A 22,966-nucleotide genomic window follows, 5' to 3' on the forward strand; every position below is an offset into this window, starting at 1 on the left:
TTAAGGTTGAAAATGAAATTAGAAGAGCTTGATAGTTCACATTCTGGTGAGCTGTATTAGGTTGAATGTATCCTTAGCTCTACATTATGTCAAAGCAAGATTTTACATTCTTTGTATGAACCCCAAGATTCAAAACATATACTGCAGTTTTTCACAAATTTCATGTTGCTGCATCAGAACCTTTATAAAGAGAAATAGCAACTTGAAACAAAGGTTAAGCTCACTTCTGCTTGTTTTACCCATGCTGAAAGAAACGGAATGATGTAAACAGATGGGATAATAGCCATGCTTTTTGTTTAATGTTCCTATAATAATGGCAATCCCTGAATCTAATACCCTGATTGTGCACGTTGGTTATCATGCACTTCAGAAACTGTTCTTGGGGTTCACATGGTAGGTCTCTCTGTTTTCTTTCAATTCAATAATTATGTAATTAAAAAATACTTCTTTTATACTTTTAAAGGATAATTTCCTTCTGACAATTATACCTGTAATTGACTCAGTCATTAATTATAATTTGTATCCTGTGTATTATAATAATGAACAGAGTCTTGGATACTTCCATCATAACCCCTTTGTGGATCAAATTCAAAAGGCTCGGTTGTATTATTGACTATTACAATGCCTTATGGGAAAAAAACATATTTTTAGAATACTATTGACTATTATTGACTATTTACTACAACAGCTTATGAGAAAACTGTGTATTTTAGAAGATTTAGATTCTTCTGCTGTCATTTTGAAGTACTTGTCAGTCAAGTTTGCAATAAAGTCATAAATGGTTACAGTTTCTGACAGTGAATTTTATACAGTGCATTCATCAATTTAAGAGTAGTGCACTCATATTTACTACTAAAAAGGAATAGAGAAAGAAATAGAAATAAACTTTACTTACAACATGAACAAATTCTTTTTTTCTTAGAAATATAGATGTTAGTTCCCTGATGTGCCAGTACCCTTACTTTCAATCATAACGTTGTATTAGTATTAAGCTTTGTATTAAATTTCCCATCCATTGGGAAATGTTTTAAGAAACGTGTGTCAGTGCTGGTGGGGTATTGGGAAGAAATGGCTTTGCTACTAAATTTCCTTGGCAGCAGGTGGGTGTAATTTACACCCCAAACAGACAGAAAGGTGGAATTGTAGCAGCCTAGCTTAAGGAAGAACAGTCTCTCCTTTGGAGGAACTCTTTTATATCCTGATGGAAGGTTTTGGTCAAAGACCATAGTCTTTTCCTTCAAAAGAAAATGAAATGGCCATTTGTCTGACAAGTGCTGCAGTTTCATTGTGTTTCACTTTGCTTCCAGCAATTTTGCCAATGAGAAGTCTACAGAGTTCATTGGAGATACATTTAGTATGACTTCTGTCAGTTGTACATATCTTAATTTTCCGGGGGGTGGGAGGAGAAGGGGGTATTTCAAATGGCAGAAGATGCAGGCAGGAACTGTAAGGACAAGGAGGGAAAGGAAAGCATTTCTTCTGCTCGAGGAGACCAGAGGGGCTGAGGGTCATTCAACATTCAGTCAGCTGAAAACCGACACGACTGCTTTCTAAAAGTGCGCTACAGGATGGGAGGAGAAGAGACAACAGGCAGAAGCTGGCCAGGGGTTCAGAAAGAGCTTTCTAGGAAGAGCCCTAGGGGGTTCAGGAAGGAATTTCATAAATGTATGCTTGAGATGATATGCTGTCATTTACAGCAGGGGCAGGAAGTCCCTCCCAGTGCTGTGTTCTGGGCTCAAGCTCTTACTCCACCCCTAAGAGGTCTGGCAGCTATTTCCTTTTCTTTACTGGAAGGACAGTTTGAGGTTTGAGGGTATAGCCCACACTCTTACCTTACTTCACATATTGAGTCACTCAGACTTACTGTACAAAAAACTGTGAGATGCTCAGCCCTGCTGCAGCAAGACTGGAAAGTGAGTGCAAATACAAATTCCTCTTTTGGCCTCTTTCTTTTCTCTTGATGCCCTCTTTCCGCAGTAGCAGACATGGAGGGCAAGGAAGGGTGTGTTGACTTCAGGCTACCAGAGTAAGCTTCGGCTGCCAGTCTTACCAGTGCAGATATGCGTTTGACCGGTCTATCCTGAGAGGCTCCATGCAACTGCTAACTATCCTTCAGTAGCCAAAATATCTATGCAAATCTAGGTTAGATGCCCCCCAGCTATGCTGCATCTGCAGTTTTGACATTCCCAGAGTCAAAAATAATAGTAGCAGCAATAACTAGTCAGGAAGTAATACCTAGATGTTCATGCGGTATATCCTGAAAACTACTCGTGTATATTTAGATGTATTCTGTTTGCCCAGAGTAGGCTGATCATGGTGCATAACATCATAATCACATGCAGATTATTTGAAGTTGTTTTTTAATTTACAGAGTTAATGTACTGTGAAATCATTAAGTCTGACCTCCAAACCAAGTCACTTCTCTTTAGTTTGGGGAGTTTCCCTATCCTCCCCCATACCTTCTCTTTTCTGACTCGTGGTTGTTGGATAGTTATGATTTTGGAGGTTAGTTGATTTTTTTGAGTGACCTGGCTGCTCTGACTTAATATATTCAAAATGCCAAATTTTTCTTTTAACTTTTTATAATTTTTTAAACGAAATAAGGATAATGAAGCATTACAGATTTGCAAGAAAAACAATTTGACGATGCGTATACCAAATACGTTATCAGGATTTCCTTGTACTCCCTCTTTTAGAAAATAATTTTAATACCTCTCAATTAAATCTCATATTTAAGCAGCAGGGTGTTTTGGCAGAAGTCAGCTACCACACACTAATGAACTCTTCTAATTTGCTAAATTATTTTAAATGAATGACAGTACATTTAGCTTTTTAATGACAGTACATTTAACTTCTGAACAACTTTGATCAAGTCCACTTTTCATCAGACTGCCTGTTGTGCTAAACTCTTTATTCCCAAACCCCACTCAGTTATTCAGAAAAATTGTTAATCAGAAACATTAAATTATTTTCTCTCTTAGAAGCACAAAGTCTACTGGAAAGTACTTAGTCCCTTCAGCGCTTTTCTTTTACCTGCCCTCAGTGCTGAAGGCTGGATGAGTCTTCATATTTGACAACACTTCATGTAAAGACGACTGGAGAGCTTTGTTTTTTTAATTGGAAGATCTCTATTTCACAATGCTTTACCTTTTTAAAGAACACCTACGTTTTTCACCAATTATATAAGCTGTCACAGTTACAAAACTTGAGCTAAAACTTAGTTCAGTTTTTCAGTTCCTGGTTGGATTCTATACATGCCTTGTGTAAAGTCAAAACATGAGACAAATTATTCCTGCTTCCTTTTGTACTGTGAAGCCACATCATTTGTTGAGCCTGACAGAAAGAACTAATTTAACAGTATTCCTTTTCTCTTTTGGATCAGAGTGCAACTGAGAAAATGAAGACTCCAACAGAGCTTTTCTTTTCAAAGGGAATATGCATTTCTATTCTCTCCTGCTACCTGATCTCCCCTAGGAATTTGTTACCTAATGCCCAAGATGTGCCATGGACATTTTGTTTCTTTGCAACACATTTTATTTATACACCTTGTACTTACACACATCCATGTCCAAACTGTGTGCCCTTATATATGCTATACAACTTCAGGTTTTGTCTAGGAATCAGTTACCATCAATTTCAGGTCAGGAAATACTGAGAAGCAAGAACCCAGCTTATGAGGTCTTTGTGAAGCTATGATAACAATAACTAAGGAAAAGGTTATTATTATTTTAAATTACAAATTTTTCTGCTAATCTCTCTTTCAAGAGATCTCTTCAGATATCTCTTTTAATTACTTTTTACCACTCCTACAGCATATAGTTCCATCAGAAATCTCTGTTGGTCATGAGCAGAGTTCTCCAAATTATCATAATATCTATTTGATGTAGTATATGATATTTACCTTTTATCGTGTGCCTTTTCTCTAACGGGCATTTAGATATACATGACAAATATTATGGGGAAAGAATTATGTTTAGCGGGCTGCCGTTCTCACCAAGGAATACATAAAACTGAATCAAGACACTTAAAGATTCTTCACACAAAATCAGCAAGAATCCCCATTTGTCTTTGCAGAAAAACCTAATGTTCATTTATCTAATTCTTTAAATTTAAAAATATGTATTGTATGTGATTATCTATATCAGGAAAAGATACATACTCATTTAACAATTATTTTAATACTGTTTGAAGATAGGAATGAGTAGCATCTTACTAAGACAGACTGTCCTCTTTCATTGTTTCTAAATTTTATAGGGAAATAGGTTTACAACTGAATAAGGAGTGGTGACATGACAAAAGCCTCCAGCTAACGTTCAGTAGAGGAGAGGCTGTTTAGTCTAATAGTGGTTTTTTGTTTGGCGTTGATACAAACTCTCCCAGTAGCTTGAGCTCTGCACTTCCCACCGTATATTCATTGTGGTTAAACCCACACCTTTCAAAAGCACAACATGCATGTGGAAATCACATTAGAAAGCCACACCGAATCAACAGCTGGCTTCGATGAGCCTTCCTGTCTCTCCCAGTAAAATTTCTGCTTTTGTAGCACATCCCAACTGTTGACTGAAGTTTAAGGATAAACCTGAAGCTTTTGCAATAAAACTCAGCTTTGCAAAATCCTCCAAAAAAGTGCTGCCAATTTCTTGCATTTCTTTGGAATTATATCCTCTAAAATAAGTAAATGTAGTGCCCTTAAAACAAAATCAACTGAGTAGTCAGAAAGACAGCCATGCGGTGATAAACTTAGCCTAAGCAGGAATAATTTCATTTTTCAGAGTTGGAAAATCTGAAAGGTATATAAGGCCAGCCAGCTCCCGCATTGTGAAAGCTGCTTCTGTACGATATTATAATTGCACCTGTTAGAGATGGAAGAAGTATTATAAATCCCTCTGGGAGCGTTCAGATCTGGACTGAGTCTTGCCTTTAGTCTTTGAACGTCACTGCAAAACAACATGCTGAGCTTTAGCCTCTTGCCATGCCTCGCAGCCAGCTCCTGGTAGCTGCACCAGCATGTGCCATTGTGTCTGCAGATGGTCTTCTGCCTTCTCTGGACTTGCTCCCTATAGGTAAACTAACCTATCGCTCAGAAACCCCCAGAGCCTCCTTCCGGGGGTAGTGAAGACCATATGGTAAGACATACGGTCCCCGTGAGGCCTCCTTATGTCCTGGTTGCGCAAGTTGCTGGAGCGCGAGACTGAAGGCCAAGTGTCGTAGGCATCTCTGTGTCACAGCAACACCATCCTGTCAAGTGTTGCTCTGCGTATGAGAGGAAATGTGGAAAACAAACCAAAACCCAAACTCCCTCCTGTCATCTGCCTTAAGAAAGGGAAGCCATTTAATAATTTTACATGCCATGAAGATAAAATATTGGAGGTCTTTAGTTTTAAAGCTTCAAGCTGGAGTTTTCATGAGGAGTGGAAGGAGAGAGTGATTCAGTTTCGCTGGAAGTCTGTGGGAGAAGGGACCTCTTGACCATAGGAGACCCCAGCCCCCAGGTATCAACCTTCCACTGAATCTGTGTGAAGAGAGCAGTTTAATTTAGAAAACTAAAAAGTACAGCTATGCTGGAATGTAAACCCTGCTGAAAGAAGGGGGACTCATAAATATTTCCAAAGAGATTTGGCATACAGCACGCACAAGAGCTCTTCTTATTCCTGCCATTCGCACTTCAGCATTCATATATTTATTTTAAACTGTTATATTTCAAACAATTCTGAAGAACCTTCCTTGGTGACCTTGTTCCTGGTGGGTCGTCTTCTGTGTTTCCCCCAGGTGGTACTGCTGGGCTGCCCCATGCAGGACTGGCTACCTGTCCCACCACCCACACACAGGGAGCAGCAAGAGGCAAAATTAGCACCCCACAGTAAAGGGAATTTTCTTGTCCTGTATTTATTTAACCCATTGTGCATGCCAGACCATAATTTGACCCCTAAACAGAGTGATTGAATTGGTTTGTTTGTTTTAAATGAGCTGCTAGGAGTCATGGGGAACCATACATATTGATTCAGTATGTTAAATCTTAGGCATTATGCGGATGCAAATTCTGGATGAGTTAACTTCAATAGAGGCTAAAATAATGAATGGATTTTTTATGATCTGGAGTTGTAGTCCACTGCTTCAGCTCTATGGAACTGTTATGATGGTTTTTTTTTAAAAAAATCAGGTTTTCATTCTCAATATGTCCCTAAAGAAAAGTTGTTCCGAAAGTGCTGAGTTTATTCAAGGTTGCCAGCGTTTCAGCTTGACAGTTTCAGTGGGGCATATAAATCTCTAAACAGCAAAGGAGTAAGTGGAAATCTCGGGTTAGATTAATTCTTGGATTGGGACAATTTCCTTTTTCTAAAATTTGTAGATTAAAAGGAATTTTAAAAAGCTTTAAAAATACCTGCTGGTTTGGTTACGCTGCTGTTTCTTGGTTTGAATCAAATGTGTAGGAACCTGGTTTGCCATCTCTGACAGTGCTCTATACTTGTAAAGAATCCCATGCAGAAAGACTATTACTCATAAAATTTATGTTCTCTAAACTCTGGACATTATTCATAAGGTTTTTTTTATTGTTAGCCTAATTCTAAACAGTTTGGCTACAGTGCTTTATTGCCTAAGCTACAAGTGAAAATTCTAAGCACATGCCTATTTTTTTTTTTACATTTTGTGTGGTAATACACTGCTTTAAAGTTTAATTTAGTGTAGGAATATTCTTTCAGTGTTTGCAGTAGAAATTTGACTTTAAAAATGTGCAAATATAATAAAAAAAAAAATCAACCATAAACAAAGGAGGTGTTAGTTCTTAATGTTTTCGAGGCTGTGGGAGATGATAGGTAACACTTCATGTATCATAAATCATCTCTCTACAGCTATTTTTTTTCTTTACATAGGTGAAGATGTCAAACCATTTACTCCTGGGAAAGCCAAGGAAATTGTGATGTCTCTACAGCAACCTGCAGTCTTCTGTAACATGGTTGGCGACTGGCCAGCCCTGCACTGGAATGCAAAATACCTTTCTGCGCTGTTGGATGGGAAGACAATACAGTTTAGGCTAGGTCTGAAGACAGTGGATTTAGGTGAGATTGAGGTGGACTGGTGTTACATGTAACAAGTCTCTTTTTTAGGTTCTGCAATCCTCTGCCTCTCCATTATCACTGTTCACTCCCTAATGTATTACTTTTCACCACAGACTTTGCTTTGAGGGCATTGGGTTTGGCCAACAGTGGAACTCTCCTTTCTCTTTCTTGTGTGTTTATTCTTAGTAGGAAGTCTGGTGAGTAATGCTAACATATGAGAATCAAGCATCTCAGTTTTCTTTCCTTGCTTTGTAATATGTGTCGTTGGTCCTGGTCTTTTACATTATTCAGATGTTCATGTGAGCTGAGCTTCCATATCCACAAACCTGACTGCGTTAAAAAATTAGCCAATTAACTGGTCTATCTTGGTTTTTTTAATCTGGGTAATGGTGATAATTCTCACCTTCCTCTCAGAGGTTTTATAAGACCATGGTTGTTTTCAATACTTTAAAGTCCTGTGATGAAAGATGCTATAGAAGTATAAAGCATTAAGAAAATTACTTGACACCAGTACAATAATCTCACCTCTAACCTTCCAGATTCACTCAAACATCTAGGAACATGCCATGGGAGAAAGACAATTTTTGCACTTGATTTTAAATACAACTCCATTTTGGTCTGTAGCCACACAATACTAGTCATAGTCTATCCACGGATAGACTTGTATACCAGGGAGGGAAGATACAGGAAATGTGCTCCAAGGTGGCAATCTGCTAGCCACTTTAGAGGTTATTCATTGCTTTATGCATGCCCTGTACATCGTTTGCCCTCCCAGCCACATACCAAAATACATTTTGCCGTGCACTTTCTCCCTTTTACCTAAAGTATCTTGTCTCCCTTCAGTCTTTTTTTTTTTCCCCCCCTTGGCCACACGAACCCAGTTCTTAAAAAATGTTCAGTATAAGTCATGGTTTTTTAGAACCCACCTAGTTACTCTTTCTGTACTCTTCTAACCTTCAGCTGGACCACCTCTTTCTTGGAATACAGGGTCTGCACAAAGACTCCAGATGAGGGTCTGCCAGTTCCTATGGAAGTGGTAGGATTACATCACATTATCTTACTTAACAACACTGTGTTACTGACCATATTATTTCATGTTCAATTTTTGCAAGAGAAGTGATGAAACAGAAAGAAGTGTTAGAGGGAAAATGCTTGGCATTTCAGGATTTCAAAGCATTTTACCAGCATGGATTAATGATTCCTATGCCATTCCTGGGAAAACAGATGTTATTTATTCACTTTCTACAGATGGGATAACTGAGGTGTAGAATTAATACATTGGTACACATCTTCACAGCAATATCTCTATAGTTCGATGAGGTATCAGCCAGTTCTTGCACTACATGTAAAAGGCATCCCATTGCTGATAGGGAAGAAGTTGTATATATATGACATTTTCTGTGATACCTTGTTAATATATCTCAGTTGTAATATGCAAGGCTTACCAGGTAAAAGGAGAGTTTTGGTCCTAGTCTCCATTAATTAGTAGGCACTTTTTGAGAGCCAAATGGGTATTCCAGCTGGGAAAGCTTCTGATGGGACTGATGGAGTGTTATGTAGCTAAGTGGTGGATCGATAGATAGACTAAATAGATAAGAGTCATCACTTAACAATAACTTGTAGTCACTAGGGATATAGAGCAGATTTAAATTGGAATTTGTATCTTGAAGTTGCATCTCTCTGTATTTTGCGTTTTCATAAAGGCACCAATCCCTAGACGGCAATCGCTTTGTCTCCAGGAACCTCCATTATATGCTAATGTGAGCTAGAAATGGGTAGAGCCTTCAGGGGTTATATTGTAACTGAATGAGACCTGTGATGCTATAAAAAATTTGCATTGTGAGGATATATTAGTGGAGCCATTAGCCAAGCCATCTCAGAGTCTGAAATAATGTAATATATTTTGTGTGCCACTGTCATTTGGAAGATGGTTGATCTCACTCTTATGTGCTTAACATTGTTTTTCAGTGAGGGCCTCTCTTTCTTATTGTTGTTCCTGCTAACTTTCCCGTATGAAACGGAAGCAGTGATGTGGTTAGAGAAAGCAACAGGAGAATACAACTAAAATTGTATTGATCTCTCTGTATATTCCTCCCATGTTTACAATAGATTAATTGCCTTAAGAGTAGATGGGACAACTCCTGCCACTGAGTTGGAAACATCTGCAAGAAGGAAACTGTTCTCCTGCTCGTGGGTGTATTTTGGTGTCACTCTGAAATAACTGCTTCAGAGTTTGAGATTGTTTAAGCCATGAGGTTCATCTGGAAGATCCTAAATATGAGACCTCTTACTATTTCAACTTCTCATCTTTCTTTAGTGCCACATCTGCAGCGTAGGGGGAAGTGCCAAACTGAAGATTCCTTAATATAAAAAAGTGAGGACTGCAAATGGGGCAAACTGGTGGGAGTTGCTTGGATTTTATATTTGCTTTTCTTGCTGGTTTGGTACTTCCTGAGGCATGTGGATGAGGAAGGCACATTTGGAACATGGAAAACCTGGGAGCTAGCAGTATTATTTCTGTGAATTATTTGTACCTATCTAAGGTTGTGTGTTTGATAGTATTCTGTCCGATTACGCAACTTAAAAAGTATGTGACCATAAAAGGGGAAAAAATACAATCAGAGAATTAAGCATTAACAGAGATACCTCCAGAGAGAGTACCAGCATTCATTACAAGAACAATGAAGGTACTATTAATCAGGAAATCCTTATCCATCTAGTTACAACCACGCTAAAAGATTTATTTTTCTGAGGTGAGATAGAGGGTGGGGAGCAGCTACGGAAGTTGAGTTTCTGGCAGAGAAAATGCAGCATTACGTTCCATATATCTGATGGCTACCTGGAGCACACCAGCAATTACAAAGGAAGAAGAAAGCTTACACAAAACTGACTTCTGTATGCAGACGTTTCTTATTTTGACCATTTTCTCTGGTTGTGTAGTAAAATGAATAAACGAGTTTACCATGAAGAGGCTGGAGAGAGCAAGAGGTTGTCATGCTGATCAGTTATGAGTCACAAAACCTCTGGAGGAAATTTCTCTTAGAGATGCTGGATATTGCTGATAACTGTCAGATATGTAGTTGGATAGAAAAGGGCTGCAATTTGGACATCTGCCCAAGAGGTTCTACCATTAAGGACAGTGAAAGAATTCAAGCCTCTCAGCTTTCATATGGAGAGGGACTGCAAAGGTGGCTATAGACTCAGTAGCTGAATAAGAGGCTGAAAACATAATACAAATACTGTACGTTAAATAAATGCCATGTAAAACTGAGATTTGAGGTGGTTATTGGGTTGGATTTGGATGGCCAGTTTTTTGGTTTGTGAGTGTGCCTGTACTTTGTTATAGTATTAAATGGCTATTCCTTACTTGGATTATTCATTTACATAATTTTAATTCCTCAGCAGCTGTGAATAGACATTTCATTTTTAAGTTTAAAGAAATGGAGGAGACATTTCACTTGCATTCTTACTGGAGCTTTAGGGTATTTTCTAAGACTATTAACCTTTTTTTCGTACATTTCCCTTAGCATACATTGCAAACACTGTCTTTCTGAGTAGAATAGAATTTGGCATCTGTCAGGACCAGACCTTAAGTAAGGAGGGGGGCTGCTTCCTCCAAAAAACACTTCTTCCCTCTCTCCAGTTTCTGTCTGTGGCATTAGGTGGGAGAGAGGAGGGCTGTCATGCCTTCAGACAGCACTGGTAGCTTACTTTAGACTTACGGGGCTTAATCTACAATTTATCAATTACAAAACACCTTCAGCTTTTAGTCATTAAGTATTAGAAAACTGGTTAATAATGTTCTTGCTTTCAGATGCCCATTGCTAACATTTTCACCCTAGTTGCAGTCTACAAATCCATCTAAGCAATCTGCCTAGATTGCCCAAATACATTTTTTATTACTATTTATTTTTCCATACACACCCACACCTTGGTACTGAACAAGTTATAAATTAAACCAAGAACCCTGCCCTGAGGAGATTGTATCCTAGAAGATCGCCTTGCCTCTCACAGTTGGATTTTTTTAAATGAAGCTCAGAGTGAAGTACACATTTAGGTAGAAAGAGCGTATTTCTTGCCTTTAAAACAGTTGGTCCTGACTTACCTGGGAAAACAGGCAGTGTCCTAAGCACTCTTTGTTCTCATCAAAATAATACAGATATTGAGCCACCTTCAGTAGTGCTTGTATCTTTTATCTAAATTTTCCATCAGACCATCTTTTAGTAAAATGATGTGCATTGCATTAATGACTGGGTATCAGGAGAGGGCATTGGACCACAACACAGATGGGGAATCAGATGTAGGGGGTTTTGGTTATTGCAGGCGATTTATGTCTTGTATGCAGTTCTTAGGTAGGGAGCCCTTCTACTGCAACAGACCCAGGTTACAGACTGCTGAATAGTGGGGCTTATCTGACATTTTTAGTTAATGAATTTGGTAGTGAGGGGAAGGAAACCCACTACCTGGGCCACTATAATGGAAAATGGCAAAATTATAGCGATAAAGGTTTGTAAAAGCTGTTCTCCCACCCGAAGGGAATAAGAACAAATGTGTGAGACTCTATGGGAATTGCTGCCGTAACAAAATGAGAGCGGTAAAAAATGAATAGCTGCTGCTGCACAACAGTGAAAGGATCCCATTTCTGAGCAGCTCTATGCAAGTTACACAGGTTAAACTGCAGCTCCGTCATCGTCATTCATACAGGCTACAGTAATTTTTTCCAGTAGTAGTTACAGTAAAGTGATACTTTTTTTTAACATTGGATAAGACTCTTTGAAGCTGGCAGAATTAGCAGCTGTGGGAAATGAAGATCTCTGATTAACCACAATTAAAGTATGCTGTGATGTGGGTTATCTTGTAGGCCTTCCAAGTGACCTGACCTTGAGCTGAAAGGCTGTATCAGTCAGCCTGACCAAAGCATGATGGGAGCAAAACACTGCTGGTAAATACTTTTTATGTCTGCCAAGGAACACTGCAATATGCTTTTGTCAGTCCCAAATGAAAAATAAGGAGATACAGCATTTTAGATGGATCATTGGCATGCATGTGGCTCCATAGCTTGCTTCCTACGCATTACTGTGCTGATTTGGTTATTGCTTTAGGGAAAGGGAAAGATGAACATGTTGATCTACATAAATCCATGGAGACAAAATAAAGGGTACAAAAATACTTGTGTGCACATTTGCAGCTCAACTTAAGAAGGGAGATGAAGGCAGGCTCTCTGTTGTTTAGGGAACGCGGGTGTATTATTGAGTTACTGTACTGAAGGGTGCCTTGCACATGAGCAACAGTAACTATTGGTGTGCTTTTACCTCAGAGCAAGTTTGAGGTAACAGCCATTCACTTAAACCTTAATGAAAAAGCAATAGTATCAGGCTTTAATTACGAGTTAGGTGATGAGAACCATTTTATTGACCAGAGTCAAGCCACCTAGTCCCACTTCGTATCTCATGTTGCATTTAACCAGAGCTGAGAGAGAAACTATGTATTATTTTTGCTGGTTCTGTGCTCAATGGTCATGTAATATTTGTCTTGTCTTTTGTTGCTCTAGTGCCCCAGTTCGAAACCAGGTGTAGCTACGTGAAGGCTACACTTGAAGAGTTTTTGGCTTGGAGTTGTGGGCAGCCTTCTTGTCTCTCTGGACCATTCAGTTGTTACGAGTACTCCAAATATTGGGCTTATGCTGACTACAAATACATTGCCAGGGTATTTGAAAACAAGCCAGAAATTTTCCAGGTAAAACATTAATATTATGTCTTCCTAGTTTAATCATTGCAAATTATCTAATGTAGCTTCCAAAACCTCCCTGCTTCCCCCTTTCTGCTTCTTTGGCAATTTATTTTAAAATTTTGAAATAAAAGCTATTGGCTCTCAGGCTTCTGGAGAACCAAGCGGCAGCCATTTACAATTCCGGGTCTCCTTGTATGCTTAAAAACAACACCACAAGTTACAAAAACAACTACCAGATTGGCAGCACTCCCCTTCCCATTTAGCCCAGCATCATTTTGTGACAGGGCAGGCCTGGGGAGCACCAGGTCACGTGTGTGACCTCTGCGGCTGAACACCTTCCCTGCACCTCTGCTGAAGGTATGAGAGTGAGGTGGGAACAGGGTGTGGAGGTGACCCGCAGCTGGCAGGCCAGGCATGTTGCAAACTTGAGACCCTGCTGCTGCCCCAGATCCACCCAAATTGACAGCTCCGCTCAGGAGACGGGATTTGATGGCATGGATTCACCTGTAGCAACAAGGTTGTAACATGGTTTCACTCTGGTTTTTTGCCTTGTGGCTCATTTTCTCAAGTAGCACAGTTCCTTCCCTTAATATATTTCGTTTGTTTGCGAGGAGGAGAGATTCTGAGTCTGCAGGATTATTATACCTTGATTGTTGGTGGAGGCAGTAAAATACATGAAGTAACCTGTCCATGGAAGTACATAATCTATGGCAATTTCCAAATATAGGTATTAGAACACTTACCTGGGGTATTTTCTTTTCCCTTCTCCATGTCTATCTACTATTTGAATGTATTGGTTCATCTACATTACTGCTACTTCTTGAAAATTGTAAGAGGGCAAAATTAAGGATAGCTATACAAAAGGTGTATTTTTTCAAAAGATATAAAGAGAGAATAGCAAGTGAAGCCTTATTCATTTCTATACTTTCAAATGTGAAGATGGAATCATAATTCCCTGCAAACACTGTATCACTGGGGTGACAGAGAGTACAAACTGATAAACCCCCTCAAATTAATTACTTCCTCAGAAAGCATTTCCCATGCTCTTTATATGTATTTTATTCTTTTATACCAGTAAAATTAATATTTTTTTTTAGTGCTCAGTCTTTTTTCAGACTGTCTCCTTTCCCACTGTTCTGTGGGTCAGAAGGTAAGGCTTGGGCACATAGACCATCTTACCTTTCTTTCTCCCCTCCCTTCCTAAGCGCACTGAAACACAACCGGGATCACATAAACTTGGGCTGCGTGACTCTAATACTGGGTTGTGGTGTTTGAACTAAGTTGGGAGCTCCAGGGATGTTTCAGGCTTTCCCAGATCTTTGAGTGACTTCCTCAATCTGTGGTCCTGCCTTGGTCTTCTCTCTTTCTGCCTCAACAGACAGCATTTTCCTGTGTTTTGTGGCACAAGATAATAGCAGCTCAGAAGACCTGAATAGCCTGCTGCTTCATTTGGTCAATAAAAACATCTTTGAAGGAAACAACCATTTTCCTACCTCCTTCTTCCCCTTGCCCCCATTCAAGAACAAAATTGAGGCTCCAGCAATTTCATTTCTGTGCAGGTGTCATGCCACAACCTCATCACCTGACCTGTAACAAGCAACAGATTGTACTGCAATTTTAGAATAGACACACGTAATGGTTATGCCTTGGATTTTTTTTAAAAGCAGAATCTGGGAAGGAAAAAAAATCGATGGTGTTATGCAAGCAAATATGGTGTATGTCATCTGCCAGTTTCACAGGCATGGGAGTAAAATGCATCCGTCAGTTCCAGACTCATATGACTTTTGAAACACTGCTACACAACTTATACCAGCCAAGAGAGTTCTTTGTAGAAATTCTCTTCCATTCTTGTGTGAATTTGATGATAACCCCTTTTTTCTTTTTAGATTTTATTTAGGTGATTTGAAGGGGAAAAGAAGGCCAACTGCACTGTTATTTATAGTGATTAATAGGGCCATTTAGAAGTTGTTTGAAATTTAGATTGCGCTGTTTATCATTTACAGTTGTGTGGGCTAAGGTAATGATTCCATTATTCTAATCTATGAGCAGTATCTAGCATCTTACATTTTTTGTTCACTTGATATTTCATTACAGAATTTGAGATATAAATCAGAAGCAAGATATATGCGTGAAGTTTAAATAGAAATGAGACCTTTTATAGTGACATACGGGTACAGATTAACTTCATTATAAGCAGCAAATGAAATAAATATAATTCACAAGTAATGTGCCATCTGTTATGGTTGGAACACCTTTTAGTGCATTTCTTCTTACTGTGTCTTTTTATTGTAGAAAAGGAACCCACTGTGACAAGATTTCAGTAATCCTAGCAGTTCCTTTTCAGTTCATTGGTTAAAAACTATTTTACCCATAATCGCTTCAACTATTTACTATAGCTGCAGCATTTTCAAAAAGTTCTTTTAAATCTTATATCGATTATGTGTGCTTTCTTTCCACTTAAATTGTAAAAAAATACAAAAACTATTTAGGTGTGAGATTACAGTGTAGAGATGGTGTTACGCTTAACTTTATCACTGAAATAGTTGTATTGGATTTTAAATTTTATGGCTGCTGAAATCTATAGGAGCAACTTTTTCTTTTTGATTTTTTGCTGCCTTTGACAAATGTTTATATTACACTTCTGCATTTTTTTTCAAATGGTATCTTTAAAATCAATAACTCTGAAATTCGAAATCTTTAGCAACACCTAATTTTTCAGAAGGCTATCCCTCATTTTGAGGGTTTCCTGATACGGAGTTGTGGTGAAGTCATCCTTATAATAATGTCTAGCTGTAGTTTTCCTCATCCATTGATCTTAAAAAAGGATAGCCATCCACCTGTCTGCAAGCAGCTAGCTTACATACTTAAATTAGGAGGCTAGACTCTTATTTTCTCTTTATAGGCAGCGGAAAGAGAGAGGCTTTTCCAAGGCATGATTGAGAGTGCTTTGACAAGAGCAGGAGCCAAGTTTAAATGAGGTTCCTAAAGTTAGGTGATGTGAATGACCCCAAAGTGCTTTACTGAAACGGAACAAATACCGTTATCTTCCTTTTCAAGATAGGAAAAATGAATCTCAGAGATGAAGTGATTTGCCTGAGACCATCAGGAAGCCAGGAATTGAATCTGTTCCCTAAGCCTGCGTCTGGGGCTCCAGCCAAAAGGCACCAGTATCTCTGGCCAGTATACTTCAAGTGCTTTCCAATAAACAAATGATCAGGCCCTGCAGGTGGCAGGGTGAGCTATAGAAACATGGGAAATCTTTATCCAGGCTATACAGAGCCATCCTGCAAAACCCTTGAACTATCTGAAAAATACCTCGTTCCAGCTGTCATCCCCAAGGCATTGCTTGTGGGAGGATCAATGGACTGGAAAGCTCCATGATCATGTTCATAACACATGCATACCTGTTCTGCCCTTTCTCCACCATGTAATCAAGTTGTTTTAAGTTCACTGCCTCCACAGTTGCAAAGGCAGGAGAAGAATATGCCCATTAAATAATCAGAAGCTTAAAAAAAACAGCGTACCACTGGGTCAGAGATGGGGTAAAGTCTGCGTTTCCAGAATACATGGAGAAAAATGAGACCAGAGCAAAGAGAGAGCAAATATGCCACATGGATTATCAAGTTGGTTTGAAAAGGGAATAGGGATTTTTCCTTTCTTCCTTTCATTCTTTTCTTAAATGCCATATATCAGAACTTTTCTAAAAGCAATTCTGAGCTTGGATGGTTAAGAGTGGAGAAAGGAAGAGTGTTTGAAAAGAAGGAAAAAAAGCCACACGTGGCCACGAGCAGTGGGCAGTCCTTCTGTAGAGCAAATGGGCAACCTGAGTGATATGAAAGACTGGGATGAGAACTGGAGACAGAGATCTGGGAGGCTGCTGTGTAGTCAGACAGAAAAAGAAGAAAGTCAGCAGAAGAAATGCTACTAGAGAGGAGAATTTTGGAGGAAGGGGCACAGGCCACGCATGCAGGAACCCCACCAAGGAGCAACAACTGCAGTGGATAAAGACTGACTGAGCGGTGGAGGGAGAAGAAAAGAGACTCAGAGAACTGAGGGTAGGATGTGAATCAGTTCAACAGCTTACATAAATAACCTTTTCATTGCTGCAGGATATAAGGTGGTCTGACTTCGGTTTTCCTGGAAGAAGTGGAAAAGAGAGCACGCTGTGGATTGGTTCTGAAGGAGCAAACACCCCCTGCCATTTGGACTCCTACGGCTGCAACTTAGTGTTGCAAGTACAAGGAAGGTAACAAATGCATATACATAAAACAAATACAGAAGAAAGTTATACTGTGCTATAAAGTTAGTTTTGGACTCTTGAGTATTAATGCTAAGTCCTGATTATTTTATTTTTCTGAGCTCTCAATGATTGAGGAGCATCAGAACTGTTGTATAGGAAATGGTAGAACTTCAGGAGGTTGGAGTCTGACTGGAGCACGGAAGTAACACAATTTTATTTTCTGCTGTTTGAGGAAGATCTTCCCTGATCTGTGTGTTATGTGGTCCAATAATAAACATTTTAATCTTCCTAGTAGTTATGAATTCAGGAGTTGGGAATTAGGAGATAAAGAATTAAAAATAAAAAGCCCAGAAACAAAATAGAGATAAAACTACTTTAGACTTTTATGATACTCTTTGTGTAAGAGCCTCTAATAGAGCTAGAATTAGTTTAAAAGGGGAATATCAGGATAGGAGCAGCCAGCTGTAAGCAAAGTTGAAAGGGACACTGGAGGCTCCAAGCTAATTTTGGATCATGTGACTGTTGCTCTATCTTTCTGCCTGTTTGCATGCTGTCTTTCTTTTTTTTTTTTCCCCCATTCTGTTTTTTTCCTCCTTTGCTTGCATATTGGCCTCAGGGGTTTTTTGTTACCTATTATTGGTAGAGTAATGCTAGACTAACAAAACAAGTTGCGTGCATTTTTTAGGTTTGATAGTATGTAGTGGAAGGAATAATTTGCCAGTGGGATTTTAATGAGATTAATTACTCTGACACTTCATAGAACAGTAAAATCGTGGTGGGTTTGTGATTAAGGTGCAGGATTGGGAGTCAGGGATGCTGGCTTCTATGCTGGGCAGTGCCACGGGTTGACTGGCTTTAAGGCCTGAGGCAAATGAATTTGTCATCATCTTATCTGTAAGAAGGGTAACTGTTTCGCTCTCAGGCATGTTTTCATTCATGTTGATAAACAGCCTTGAGATCCTCGGGTGAACATGCAGCAGAGACCCTCTGGAAGCCCCCCTCAGCACTGCACTTTGCTGCAAGCGGTCCTGTAGACTTCAGATCACATCAGTAAGCATTATGCATTGAAGTCCAGACACTTAAGTGTATTTAGGAGCCAGAAATCTCATTGAAAATCATGAGACTTACATGCCTAAGTATCTTCTAAGGATCCACCTAAATACTGGGTTTACTAAATAAGTACAGTAATCTAGCAGACCTGATACCTGCCCTGCCTCTTTGATCTCTACCTTCAGGTGTTGAACGTTCGAGCCAGAGTTCCAGCATCACGTAGCAATTTTACCTGCCTTCCCAAGACACTTCCTCCTGCTCTGGTAGAACAAAATCCTTGTTCCTCTCAGGGAAAAAAGAAGCCTAAAGTCTTTGCATGGCCTGAAAAGACAAAATTGTTTTCCTCTTGAGAGCAAAGCCTACAAATAGATTGCAAACTTCCACAAGCTTGTGAATCCTGTGCTTCTTCAGAGCAGAAAGATTCCCTTTTGAGACTCACAAACAAAACAGGCTTTGTAACAGAATATAAGCTTATGCTAAACTTAAATAGATTTGTCTTTGCAGGAAAGCCAGGGACGACTCCTTAGCCCTTTGTTGCTATCTTGAATTTCCTCCTTGTATCCCTCAGGCTTCTTAATTTTTTTGCTTCATGATATTGCTTTGTCATAAGCCTGCAGGATTAACCCATGAGCCTCCTAACCTAGTTATTCTCTGCCCCTTCAGAGGCTCTAGGTTGGAGGGCAAAATAAAGTTGCAATAGGGCTTGAGTTTCAGGAGAACTATTTTTTGTGCCCGCACCCAGCAGTAGCTTTGGTAATTATGAAGAAATGTCAGCGGCCAATGGCACTTCCATCTGTGCCGATCTCTGCAGTTCTGGCTATCCTGCTATTCCTGTCTCTTCTGTTTCTGTGTCATTTGGCTGCTTTTCTCCCATTTTCAGATCTGTGACTTAGAACTGACAACCAGAAGCAGTAGGCAAAAAGAAAGAAGTGAGTACCAAGGAAAGGGACAACAAGGAAAGATCTTGCTAAAGTCTGAAACAAAGAGGAGAGCTGCTCAAATTGTCCAACTGTGCCGCAAAGTACTGCCTTTACTTTTCCATTGCTTTGTGCATGGGTCAATGTTCTACCGATTGTCTGGCACCTCTTAAATGTAATAAATTCTCCCTTTGTGTATTCCTTTCTGGTTATTTCCATCACCTAAAGTACTGCCATCTAGAACTCCTATTTCTAAATAACTTATGTACCTGCTAAGATAGCTCATTTATAGTGCCCATAAAACTGGCACCACCAGTTCTGGCATATTCTTTTTTCTCTCTTTGATATGGTCTATGTAAGTGAAATAGAGACATTAGCTCCTGAGGATGAGGTCCGTGTCTCAGCTCTGCTTGGCCCCACACTGCAGTATGTTGACCTGCTTCTTTGGGCAGGTAGAGAGCAACCTGGCACACAGGTGCCCTCATGAGCAGAACGACCCTGTCCTGCTCCATCTGGGCATTTAGTCACACCAGTGAGTTATTAACCCCAGTGGCCTACGCAAGCCATATTTTCATCATGTGGTGCCGATAAAAAAATACATGTGTTTCAGGATGCTTATGTCTATGAATGTCTCTGGTTTATTATTTATGCCATCTGTGGCATAGGAGCATCAAGGTGAGTCTTACTAAGAATTAGGGGTTTGCGACTAGCACCCAAATAAGTACTGTAGGTGAAGATGGGAGACAGAAGATCATGTCCAGACCCCTTTACTGTTACCATTGTAAACACATGATGCCCTCCTTTTAAAACAAACATGGGTACAGCAGCTATTCATTCAGTGAACGAAAGTATGTTGGTCTCTAACAAAACTACTTCCCCTGGTTTATAGAGCCATTTTTAATGCTCCAAGCATTTGTAAGTGCTGCGTGTTGCTCCGTAAAAGGGAGGAAGGAGGAACCAGATTGAAGAGCTTTTTTTTAAAAAAAAATTTATCTGCCTTTTAAAAATAATTTGTGAGAAGCTGTAAATCTTTTCAGTTAAAAAATTAAAAAGTGGAATATTTTAAAAGCACTTTTAGGAGACAGCCTGTAAGCACTGCCTGTGTTCTCACTGCGTAGGAGATTCACACAGCGAGGCAGATTTATGTTTTATTGAAAACCTTGCTACTGCCTTTAGTTCTTTGCTGTAACTGACATGCACTGAATACATTTTTATCTTCTCTCTATTTTCAGGAAGAGATGGCACCTCTTCCCACCTGGTGACGCCAGTTTCCTTTATCCCACCAGGATCCCTTATGAGGAATCCAGCATATTCAGCAAAGTCAATGTTGCCAACCCTGATCTGAAACGCTTTCCCAAGTTTAGGAACGCAACAGCCCATGTGGTCACACTCAGTCCAGGACAGGTACCATTCACATACAAGCTTTACATTACTTTAAAGATTCTAGTAAATTATTTAACTGGCTAATTAAGGGCTAGGGAATCTTAACAAATTGACTGTAGAACTTCCCTCTCCCTACAGTCTGCCCTCAGGCTTCATACATTTCTCTCAGCACGGGAACTTTCTTTGCCCACAGTTATTTTACCAGCCTTTTTTGTACAAAACCCACAAACATTTGGAGAGTCAGTTCAGTTGGCTGCCCAGTTCCATCACAGTTCTTGCAATCACCTCCAATTTGTCTGCTTTAAAACCTTCCTGCATGGTAATCCAACCAGTCTACTCTGAAATCAGTATGTTCCATAAAATCTGTTTGGTTAATGACTGTGTAGAGCCAGCAAAGGAACTCATATTTTGATAGGGAATAACCTTCACCAGGGAACATTGGCCCAACTTGTTGCTTTAATAGCAGAGTATTATAATCACGACACAAGTATCACTTAGAGCACACACCATCCAGAGGTTTCACAGTGCTTCACAAGGATGTGAGGGTATTATTAACCCCGTTTTACTGAGAAAGTTCAGTTGTAAGTGCCTGCCTTATAGTCACACAGGCAGTCAGCAGCAGTATGAGAGTAGGGCTCAGGACTCTTAATGCCTAGTCTTCTGCCGTAAATAGCATCCTTCTTTATTTAATCAGCATGGCCTGTATTTGGAGTCTGAATTACCCTTTTTCATTTGTTCAGCAGTGCATGTCCTTCTGAAGCACTCCTGTGCATCTCAAACTGCCAGGCCTTTCCAAAGGATTTTTGCAACATTCATTGCTCTGACCACTTAAGACAGTGGAATTGCCACTTGTAGGGCCTTTTCACTCTTCTCCTACCAGATATTCTCACCTCTTTTGACCTGCCAGCTCAGTGACTTGTGCAAGAGCTCCCTTGCCCCTAGCTGGCAAACCCTTCAACAATTGAAAGAACAGATTTTTGCTAATCTAGCTAATTTTGAGGAGGCACAGTGAGGAGCGCTCCTGTGAACTGGTGAGACGGCAGACTAGGGCAGGATAGTAGTTTCTGACAAGAGGATGACCTCTATGAACCCCGAAGAGTATGCTTTTCTGCTGGTATAGTTGCAAATGGGGAATCTGTGATCAACCTTCATTTTTTGCACTACATTAGCTCCTAGTTGTCCTCCTAAAGCAAATGATTAGTTTCGCATTCTGCACTTTGTAAGGTCGCGGTGTTCGATAATTTAAAACACAAAGAACAAATTTTTACTATTGATAAAAATGCCACATCTATTCAGCACTGCATTATCCATGATCCCCAACACTATTTCAATTTATAATCTCCTTTGGAATGATCAAGTATGGTAGTGAACCTTTAACATGATCTTAATTTTAATTAGGCTTAAAGCAATTACAAGTTGATCTTGCTAGGAATAAAGATCTTGAGCCAGCTCAGTAATACGAGTTGTCTGCATTGCCATGAAGGAGATACTGTTTGGATTTCTGGGGAGAAAGTAATGTAGTGGCAATGATGGAGCAGTGAGGTATTGCCTTTATCCATTTCATCAGCACCTTTTCGGTGGTGCTTTCCAGCATCTCATCCAGAAGCTTATGGGGCAGGTGGCTGGGGACTGCTGCCATTAGATGGAGGAGAGAAATGACCTAGAAGAACTCCTTTATTAACAAGGGAGAGGATCCCTAAATAATAACAATCTTGATATGTGCTTAGCAGTGGTCTTCATGTAGAATTAATACAATTGCTGCAAAATTTGCAGCCAGCTTTATTTTGTGATAATACATAGCATCTCCACTCCTTCCCAGAGGGTACGCAGAACATTTTGGATTAGATACTGTAACAATAAAGGGATGAAAAATAAAGACAAAGGTGTTTTTAGGCATTCAGGAGAGCAACTGCATGTAGGGTGAGTGCGGCTTTGAATATCAAAAACTTCATGTGTCTAATGCCACCTTCTGGTCCTTGTTTGCTACAAGCCATTTTTCTACATCCATTTAAGGCTTTAAAGCAGAATTCCTTCCTACAACATTGTACCAATGCACAATACGTACTTTGATTGCATCCTGTGTGCCCTTTCACTGTATTGTTCAGAGGTGAATCTCTGTCATGAATTTAGGTAGTTGGCTGAGGCTTCAGGTTTTATAAGGTTTCATCCTGTACTTGACCAGTGGCTGTGGGCTGAATTTCCACAGAGGTCTTAATACAACTTCTGGTTATACGTTAGCGATCTGTTCTCAATACAAATTATGATAACATTTAGATATCTAACTTTTTAAATAGGCAGCTGAGTAGTTTTAGGTTTGCAGCTGTAACGACTACATCCATAAAGTTGCAAGCTCAGGTTGTATCATACAAATATAGGGGCTTCTTATAAATATTTGGACCTGGTCACCTATGTGATGGTTGCAAGGCTGACTGGTAAGTATGGAGCAGGAGGTTGACTACTGGTAGATTTGTGCTCACTGAGCTAGTAAGTTTTCACCCAGAGCATTAGTATTTTGTTTTATTTGGTCATAAATTCTACAATATTTCTAGTAACACCTTGACTGTTTTCACAAATATACAAATGCTGCT

At 39.6% G+C, this 22,966-nt stretch overlaps 1 protein-coding gene across 1 annotated transcript in view; it reads left to right on the forward strand.

The window, feature by feature from the left end:
• HSPBAP1 (HSPB1 associated protein 1) overlaps positions 1-22,966 on the forward strand; it is a 36,694-nt gene that overhangs the window by 5,304 nt on the left and 8,424 nt on the right. The window contains exons 2-5 of the mRNA XM_075710933.1: positions 6,873-7,058; positions 12,610-12,794; positions 16,898-17,034; positions 20,228-20,399. Coding sequence (XP_075567048.1) covers positions 6,920-7,058; positions 12,610-12,794; positions 16,898-17,034; positions 20,228-20,399 — 633 coding nt within the window. The 5' untranslated portion in view covers positions 6,873-6,919. The remainder of the gene's footprint in view (positions 1-6,872; positions 7,059-12,609; positions 12,795-16,897; positions 17,035-20,227; positions 20,400-22,966) is intronic.

The sequence above is a fragment of the Pelecanus crispus genome, chromosome 5 (assembly GCF_030463565.1).
Source record: "Pelecanus crispus isolate bPelCri1 chromosome 5, bPelCri1.pri, whole genome shotgun sequence".
Lineage (NCBI taxonomy): Eukaryota > Metazoa > Chordata > Aves > Pelecaniformes > Pelecanidae > Pelecanus > Pelecanus crispus.